Source organism: Egretta garzetta, unplaced genomic scaffold, assembly GCF_000687185.1.
Source record: "Egretta garzetta isolate BGI_Z169 unplaced genomic scaffold, ASM68718v1 scaffold68, whole genome shotgun sequence".
Taxonomy (NCBI): domain Eukaryota; kingdom Metazoa; phylum Chordata; class Aves; order Pelecaniformes; family Ardeidae; genus Egretta; species Egretta garzetta.
In genome coordinates this window covers 2,943,534-2,952,775 of record NW_009260774.1, presented here as the reverse complement: position 1 = coordinate 2,952,775, position 9,242 = coordinate 2,943,534, and the positions used below count along the sequence as shown (strand labels likewise).

At 39.0% G+C, this 9,242-nt stretch overlaps 2 protein-coding genes across 2 annotated transcripts in view; one reads left to right on the top strand and one right to left on the bottom strand.

Annotated features, from left to right (window-relative positions):
- The window catches only part of LOC104132960 (glioma pathogenesis-related protein 1), a 9,729-nt gene extending 8,172 nt beyond the window's left edge, over positions 1 to 1,557 (bottom strand). The window contains exons 1-2 of the mRNA XM_035901679.1: positions 1,432 to 1,557; positions 146 to 292 (exon numbers count right to left, since the gene is read on the bottom strand). Coding sequence (XP_035757572.1) covers positions 146 to 292; positions 1,432 to 1,557 — 273 coding nt within the window. The remainder of the gene's footprint in view (positions 1 to 145; positions 293 to 1,431) is intronic.
- A 1,637-nt stretch (positions 1,558 to 3,194) lies between these two features.
- On the top strand, positions 3,195 to 7,383 carry CCDC107 (coiled-coil domain containing 107). Its single transcript, XM_009646274.2, has 5 exons — positions 3,195 to 3,396; positions 4,511 to 4,577; positions 4,967 to 5,057; positions 6,211 to 6,320; positions 6,934 to 7,383. Exons 1-5 carry the CDS (start codon positions 3,268 to 3,270, stop codon positions 7,203 to 7,205), a joined length of 669 nt encoding a protein of 222 aa, XP_009644569.1. The 5' UTR covers positions 3,195 to 3,267; the 3' UTR covers positions 7,206 to 7,383.
- The last annotated feature ends 1,859 nt before the right edge of the window (positions 7,384 to 9,242 follow it).

Below are 9,242 nucleotides of genomic sequence, written 5' to 3'. Positions count from 1 at the left end.
TGTTGTGCAGGGCCTGCGAAGGGGCGGCCTTGGCGAGCGGCGCCGGGCTGGCGTGGGGGCGCCCGCCTCCTCGCCTCAGCCTTCCACGCAGACACCCCCTCCCCAGCCCTCCCCCCTTTTATATTCTGCTTTTCTACTTCATTACGGTTTCGATTCTCGTCTGTGTTGTCTTAAGAAAATTGCTTCCAAGTGCAGGTAACACCCCGTTAGTGAAAGCGTAGGTTACCGGGGCGGTTCGAGGCGTAGTGCCCGCAGGGGCACAGCTGCTCCCGCGGCACAGGAGCTGCGAGGTCTGGGAAAGAGGAGGAAAATCACTGCGCTTGCTAGAATTGCAATGAGGAAAGCAAGCGTTACTGTCAGTAAACATCAGCACAGAATCGCGTGGGATTTGTCAGGTAGCGTGTTGGAAAGAGACCAAGGTGCTTGTTTAGAAAAGGTATCGCTGAACGGGCTAGCGAGCTTGCTGCTTGTTAAAGCGTGAGTGGTGTAAGTGTGTGTTGAGCTGTGCCAGTGTACGGCAGTGGAGGATTTAGCTCAAGGTCCAAAGGTTCACTTTGGTTTGGGAAAATAACAAAAAGCCTGCTTTCTTGCGGTAGCTCTCTGATTCATCGAGGATGCCTTCCAAGGCATTTTAAACCAAGAGCTAGATAGTTGCTGTAATCATCCAAATTACGTGTCTGTGCTTTTGAGAACGTGGCTTGAGCCGCTACCATGTTCTTCCCAGCTGGTGTCAAAAACTTACTGTGCTTCATAAGCTCTAGCCTGGCCTGTTTTGCTTGATTACTTTTAATTTGTATGGTAGCTGTCATTTCCTACAGATCAAATTCTTTTAAAACCAAACCTTAAGAAAAGCAGTGCTTCACGTGCCTCTGATTCTGCTGATGTATTGGCCCAGCACTGCGTAAAACAAATGTCAGGCAGATCTGCCCTTCTCACCTCTTCTTTTCTCCTATCTGGCCAGTAACTTGCTCTGCTGTTTCTTCTGTGAGATAAACTTGGCGCGGGACACTGGACCCCGTTAGGATTCAACATCCCTCTTCTGTGCCAGGAAGATGTTGTTTCCCTTGACCACATTCTTATTTGTATAACCTGTGGAAGTTTTTTCGTCTGTGCTATTAGGTATTGTAGTGAATCTCCTCGTTTACATTAAAAACAAATAGAACAGAAAGTAAGGAAAAAATAGTGAGTGAAAACTAGTAATTGATGGGAAACATTCTGAAAGGAGGAAAACTATATATAAGTTAAAACATGATTTCCAGATTAGTTAGTGCAGTTTTAGTAAGTCTAAACCTGCTTGTGTTGAAAGGAGAATGTCTGTCTGAACTTGCATTAAATGATTAAGGTAGCTTGAGTTCTGCTTGTATCAGCTAGGGTGTTTAATTTTTTGTATAACTGTCCAGTTCTGTTTCGAGGTCCAGTGAGCAAACATACAGATAAAAGGTCTACTCCAAACGCCCGTGTTGCAGGCTGATCAATGACATGTGGAAGAACTCGCAGTAATACCTGGCACGACTTGACTGCAGAGCTGATAGTAAACGTTGCTACAGTCAGGCTCATACCTGGAAGTTTGAAAAACTTTTCTGGCTAACTCATTTTAGGCAATTCTAAAATGCTGTTCGAGATCTCTTATCACAATGTACGAACTTAGGTTGGCAGAATTAGATTCCTTTTTCTCTTGTATTTGGAAGAAGCTGTAGTCAAACAGCTCTTTCACTGGGAGTTGTAACATTAATTTTTTTCTCTACCTGATTGCAACTGTCTCTTACGTGCTCGAGTTATGTTACTGTAAATTCTTGAAATACCACTGTTTCAGTATCAGTTGGCAAGAAGTCATTTACATATCGGTATTTTGTTTAGGAGTTTTTATAGAATGTGAATCTTGTTTTACCTGTACTCAATTCTGATATTAAATTACGACAAACTAAATGCTTAAAGGGATTTGTAAGTATAAGTCTAGGCAGTCAGTTGAGACATCGGTGTAAAACTTCACACACACCCAATCACCCACTGTCTGTCTCTGCAAGCATCTGCATTCTTTAGCTGATAGCTGTTTCTCATGTGCGTGTCCCATGAACCCCAGTTTTAACTACCAAATAACCTAATTCCTAAGTTGAGCTATGACACTGGCTGTTCTTTCATCTGCTCCCTGTTCTGGCAGGCAAATTACATGCAAAAATACTTCAGACTTCCAAGGTTGCATCTCTTCGCTATTGTGTAATCGTTTCCTGTTAAATATTTGATTTGCAGAGGTACTGCACTTCTAAGCCTGTGGGAATATCCACATAACACTGAATTTACTGCTAAAGTAACAAAAGCAGCAACACAGCAGGTGTATTTCGAGAAAACCTGAAGAAGAGAAGACTGAGAGGGGACCTTATCAACACATACAAATATCTTAAGGGCGGAAGTCACGAGGATGGAAGCAGTCTGTTTGCAGTGGTGTCCAGCGACAGGACTAGGGGCAATGGGTGCAAACTGAAACATAAGAGGTTTCAGTTGAATATGAGGAAAAACTTCTTTACACTTAAGGGTGACAGAGCACTGGAACAGGCTGCCCAGGGAGGTTGTGGAGTCTCCTTCTCTGGAGATATTCAAAGCCCGCCTGGATGAAGTCCTGTGTAGAATGCTCTAGGAGAGCCTGCTTTAGCAGGGGGGTTGGACTAGATGATCTCCCGAGGTCCCTTCCAACCCCTGCGATTCTGTGATTCTGTGATTTTTCCCCTGGGACTAGATAATTCAGTTTCTATTTAAGTCCTTTTTTTTGTTACAGAGGAAAAATATTAATTTGTAACTGTTCTTGACGTTATCAGTAGTTTCTCTGAGTATGCTTTAATTTCAAAATTTAAATTGTTTCTTGTTATGCCCACCTTTCAGTGGTATGCTGTGGGTTTGCCAGTGTTGCTGTGAAGGAAGAAACTTAAAACTTGTGTCTTAGAGGAACATAAAAACTTAGTTTGGGAGTATTTGGTACCTAGATTTAACATTGCATTCTATTAATGAAAGAATGATTTTTTTTAAATTTTTTTGCTTTTGTAATTTTATTTGGATGCAGGGCTGACCACACCATCTTAGAAGAGTGATGAACAAAGGTGGTCACACAAGAAAACAATTTAATTCCAGTTGTGAAACTAATTTGGTTCCTAATTTCCTTTCTAACTTTGTCTTCTTTGTCTCAATTTAATTTGTTAAGGTAGTCCTCAGACAGTTCATCAAGTTCACCTGAATCCAGGAAATTCTGACAGTAGTACTTATCAGAGTATTCAGCAGATGAGAAATGCAATGGAAAAAGAGATGAAGAGAGAGAGAACAAGAGGAAACGGTAGAGAGTTAGCATTCACCCTCATGCCATTGTATGCTCTCGGAGTGGGAGTGTTTGCAGCATACAAATTTCTTAAGGTAAGCCGTAAGAAAAGCATTAAATTATTTAAATTAGAAGGAAATGTAACTGGTTTTGGTGTTCCCCCTCCCCCCCCCTCAGTTCTGAGTCCATGTATAAGCTTGTCCAAAAGCCATTTCTTGATCAGTTTGACTTTGAATGTGAGCTCCAAATTAAAATTATAGCATATCTGAGTTTTCCTTCTGAAGGCTTCTGACTCATCTTTTTTTTTAGATGCCTAAAGAAGTGAGAATCTTACCCCCCAACCCTGACCTCAAATAAGAATTTGAAAACCTAAACAGTGTTGTTACCTGACACTGTAACTTAAGCCTCATCAGTATTTCATTTCCTTTTCATTCTTCAGAATGAGTATGGAAAGGAGATGGACAACTGACTCCTGCAGAGTAATAGTCTTAGATTAGCAATTAGATAAAACAGCGAGTAGTCTAGACCTTTTATTTGGACATCTCATTTGGTCGTGCAGCTGCAACATAGGCTTTTATCCATGAAATGTGATACCTTTTCTACCATTAGTAAACTAAGAAAGGAGAAAACGTGATCAGTTGATGGGTTTTGGTTTTTTGCCTTTTTTTTTTTTCTATAGACAGTTTCATATTGTCTCCTGTGTCAGAAGAATGCTCCTGTGTGAGAAGAATGCAACAGCTTAGCAAGATGAACATAGAGGCTGACCTATTTGGTTTTAAAAATAAATTTAATTAGGTTATAAGATTTAAACATCATAAACCCAATATTTTGGATGTTACAACTCTACACTTGTGCTTGTGGGATTGAAATGTAAAAATTTTTATAATAGCATCTTTATTACTTTAAGAAACAAGGTTTACTTCCTAGTTAATGGCAGGAGACTGGATCCAGTAACACAGAATTTTCCTTCTGTTCATTTTTGAAAAATGGAGTTGAAATAGCAACTGCTTCCTTTTACAACTTTTTGTCAGTCATGTTGTCATTGCTTAAAATCAGAAGCGTTAGTTTGAGATAGGAAGAAGGCATGGCAAATAATGTGCTCTGTTAATGAAACTTTTTTTTTTGTGGTTGCTGTTTACTTTCAATGCTGTTTTACTTTCAATATACAAATAGTGATGAAGTCTTTTGACACAATTGTCTTTATTAAAGATGAAGTCACATGAAGAAAGTCTCTCCAAAAAGGAAAAAAGTACAGAAGACAAGGCAAAGGAAACAGGTAAGATACCCATTCAGAATGCATATGTTCACCAGAAATGTATATTTGCTGCTGGAACAAAGCTACGTATTTTCATTGATGCCATCTGTACGAGAACAATCTTTTAAGTTAGTTATGTGCAGTTAGGAACCTAAAAACCCCCGCTTTATTATTTTGTATATTTGAAACAGTTTTTAGAGCTTTGTTTGAAGACTCCAGATGGTAATATTCTTTAAAACAGCTATAGTAATATAGTATGAGTCTCTGCTTTTTAACGACTGATGTTTTTCTCACTTAAGACCTGTTCAGTTTTCTTCAGTAGAATAGAATGTTTAAATAGGATAGCATAATCTTTAAAATGAATAGTGTATTTAAAAAGGATATAATGATCTGCTTTTGGTTTTTGTTAGAGCATCAGCTTTTAGAACTGGAGCAGCATCTAGCACAGACAGAGAAAATGTTAAATTCTTTATTGACTCAGCTGGACCCCCTGTCAAACTGGTGAGTGTTTCTAAACCAGCTCAGCTAGTATTGTTTTCTGTAAATTGAAAATCTCCAAAATGTTAACAAAGAGTTTTTAAAACGTTCCCTACGTATAAGTAAGGAACAGTGTTTCGGAATCTTCTTTAATTGCGTACTGTTTCTGTAGCCTTTTGCAGGTAATACCTTTTCTGCCATTTGCAGTCTTTTCACAGACACCTCCCATGTCTTGTTTGACAGACATAAAATGTAAAAACTCAGGCTGACAATGAAGTTACTATAGCTTAACAACAACAACTTTAATGTGAACCAAGGAGAGTAATGCTGAAAAAATGCTTAAGCTCAGTAGCATTTGAAAGCCCTTCTGGGAATTACGTTTTTGGTAGCAGAATGAGCTTCTTCCTTTTGATATCATTAGAAGACAAAACTAGTTATTAAGGTACAGCAGCTTATTTTTGTGTTTTGAAACGAACCTGTTGAGTGATGGTGTGTGTTTTGGGGAAACAGAACTTCTTTGTCGTAGTGTAAAACAAAGGAATAAGTAATATAACCTGCTTGTGGTTTTAGAGATGTTCTTTCTTTAAAAAGCTAGGACCTTACCCATCTACTGGAAATAAAACTATCCATACAGTCCATTTTGTGTAGACTGACAGCCTTCATGAAGCCTAGTTTAAAACATGTGGAATTTCATGATTGTTCCTTTAGTGTACTTCTGAACTTAACATGTGCTGAAACTATTAAGCAGCAAATTCACAGACCAGTTTGCCTAAAAATTTTCTAGTAGTGATGGGGAGGAGAGACAGTAAACAAAATCTGAAATAAATGAGAAAAGCCTCTTAAATTGTAAAGTTCTGTATTGGGCATTGTTGTCCTCAAAATAAAATTCCTTTGGATAATTGTTTCTTTCAGTAGTCATTACTTCACCTTGGCCATTGGGGCTCCAGTGTTAGAAATCAGTGACCAGATTATTCAGTAGGTGTAAGTGATGGGCTCCCCGCTTCTCAAGGGACAGATCTCGGAGAAAAGCTTGTCCTAAACGTGTTGCTAACTTAACTGTGGTATTTATCCACTGAGGGAAATATTGCAATCTTGTGCATTATTATCAACCGCTCAGTTCCAAGGTAATCTTTCAGCTGTTGATGTCTGTCTCTTTTTTTTTTTTTTTTTTACCTAGTGTTAATGCTTTAGCTTGTGAGCAGAAAGATGAAATAATGACACAGCTCCAGTCAATTAGACGACTGATGAAAGAAAGTGGATTGGACAAATCAGAAAACAAGATGAAAGGTACTTTGATTTCTAGTAGGATAGATAACAAACTAGTTTATATTTTAAAAGACTAGGCAAATCTTACTGTAATAATTTTCAGCTCCTGCATCTTAAGTAATATGTGTGGAATTATTTTTACTCTGGAGGAGTACCATTCCTTCTGTTTGAGGTGTATCTAATTTCAAATTTCTGGCATATCGTGATTTTTTTTACGAATAGGTGCTGAAAGACATTAAATTAGGGTAGACCACACAGGCACGTTCTGCTTTGTTAAAATGGGCTGCTTGAATGTAAGTTCCTGAGCAGTCTGTTAGTATTGGACTAACTTTAGTCTGAGTTCCCAGATAGGGACCTCTGAGGCTATGGGTAATGCTTACATAATACACTAAACAGCAAATTGTGCATTAGTTTCAACTGGAGACTTCCAAGAGGTACATAGTACTCCAAGAGAAATCTTAAATATTAAGAATGGTTCACTACAAATACAGGGATTTTTTGCATTAGTTGAGTCTTAATAAAAGAGAGAAAACAAATAGAAAATAAATACTCTATTTCTAAACTGACCCTGAAATTTGGAGCCTTTCTAGTAATTTAAACTTTAATTTTGATTTTCTTTTTGGTGAATTGTAAGACATGGACCACATTTGTAATGAGAAACTTGAAGATCTCATTCAGTCATTTGCTGAACATTGTGAAGAGAAAGAAACAGATGACAGAGAAGATGACAGTAATGAAGATTTGCTTGAGGATGTTGATAATGATGACAAAATAGAAGAGCAGGAATTATATGACGAATGTGAAGTACATCAATTTGAGCCAGATGTGGTAGAAGACCAAGAAATGATACAGAAAGATGTCATTGAATCAGAAGAGATGGGATTGAGGAGACGTAATAGATATTAATGAAATCTGCATAATAAAACTTTCAAAAGAATTTTTTTTTTTACAATGTTGTATGCACTTTAAACTGTTTTGAATGAAGTTATGTGCACTGTTGTATGCTTTAAAAGAGGGGTGAAACACTGCCTGTGCTCCTATCTGTGACGGTTCTGTTACTGACTTCAGTGGCAGCAGAATTTCACTCAGGATGTTTACATATTTTTTTCTATTTATTTTTTCCTATTAAAATATTTCTGTACTCTGTATATAATGCACTGTAATTATATCTGATGCTTCACTAAAATGCTGGAATATCTTGTAATTAAGATTATAAAGAATAGATGTTTCAGAAACGTTTTCTAACTAGTAAGCATGGTGCCCCTTGAACTGTAATTTTTTCTTGAGTTCATTAAAGAGCATGCACTGATGAATTTAGCCCTTTGTGGAAAACTTCTCTAGGGGTGGGGAATGAAAAGCAGTACAGGTTAAGTCTTAGAGATGCATTTGTAGAAAAGTTTATGTGGAGAGAGAAATTTATCCACACTCTTCTAAAATAATTACATCTCAGCAATGATGTCTAGTTTTGTATGTCAATTTAAACCTTAATGCATTACACCGGATCAGTTAAGTTCTTCCTCACCTGTCACCGGTTAAATGTGGCAGCTGCCTAATAATTGATTGATGCCCATTAGTACTAGTATCCCTGCTTCAAATGTATTTTAACACTGTAAAATCTGCCCTGGTAATGCACTTTTTCTCACATCAGTATCAACAGATGGATCGCTGCGTATCATTCAAGAACTGTGTGGCTTGGGGGTTTCTTTTTTTCAAGACATTATGCCAATGCAATAGTGGCTTTTTTAGGTCAGTGTTTAGAAAAGCATTTTCTTCCTTTGCCAGAATCATTTTTGTCCAGACCTTTATTTTCTACTAATTTTTTATTTGCTTACTGCGCGTGCCTGTGAAATGGCCACCCTTCAATGACAAGAATTACGTGAGAGGTAGGTCTGACAGTGCAATGCTGTTAAATTTTGTGATTTATAATTGCATAGCTTTTAAGTAGGCCAGTTATAACACCTGGACTCTTGCCATCTTTTTTTCCTACAGGAAAATTAACACTTGGATTCGTTTTTATGGAGGAAATGTACTGTAGTTAAAGGGACCAAAACTATTACCGTGTCGCTCACTGAAACGGAATGAATTGTTCATTCTTGTGTAGAAACACAGTACGGTCTTTGGTTCTAAAAATGGATCACACAGGCTGGGAAGTAGCAGCATCCAGAAATACATCCTTAGCGTCAGCATGTTACTCGTTTTGCAGTAAGTGAGATTTTGCCTAACTGTGGAAAACTGATTGACCAAAAAGCAAGGGTTTCTCAAGAGGTGACTTTTTTTTCTCCCCCAAGACGGAACAGCTGAATTGGAACCAGTACTTGGACAGAGTTTGATTTTTAAAAATAACTGGCGTCGGTCTGGTCATTCAGGACAACTGGAACTGTTTAAAAGAATCAGAAGTGCATAGAGGCTATCCTCTGAGGTAACTAGTAAGTCTAAAGCGAACTGTGAAGTGAATTCCAAAGCCTTTGATCAGAAGGAATGAAGGAATGGGAACCAGGCGGGCTGCGCTGCGGTGGCGTTTGCCGTGAGAGCTGGCGTGGATGGCGGGCTAGGCACTGCTGCGATTGCTGGTGACCTCCTTCCCCGCAGAATTTCACTGGCGTGGGCAGTGTTTGAATGGTCAGTGCCCCGGCTTTTGCGTTCACTCATCTTCGGATGCTGCCTTGAAGCCTTTGTCTGTAAGGCTTTGAGCTCCTTTGGGGTATTTCTGACCCAGGGGTGCAAACTTCCACCGTGAGCCCTTTCGCTGTTATTTTGAAGCCTTTTGATTTCAGCGGCACGGGTCAGCTGAGGACACAACCCTGTGCAACGCCGAAGTGCCCGGGACAGGCCATCGCTGTGCCCAGGTCGCCGGTCTGCCGGGGCCGGGTGGAGCCGCCGCGTCCCGGTTGTTTGTAATGATTTGTGGCTGGCTTTTTTTTCAAAAACTAAAAACTTGGTGCT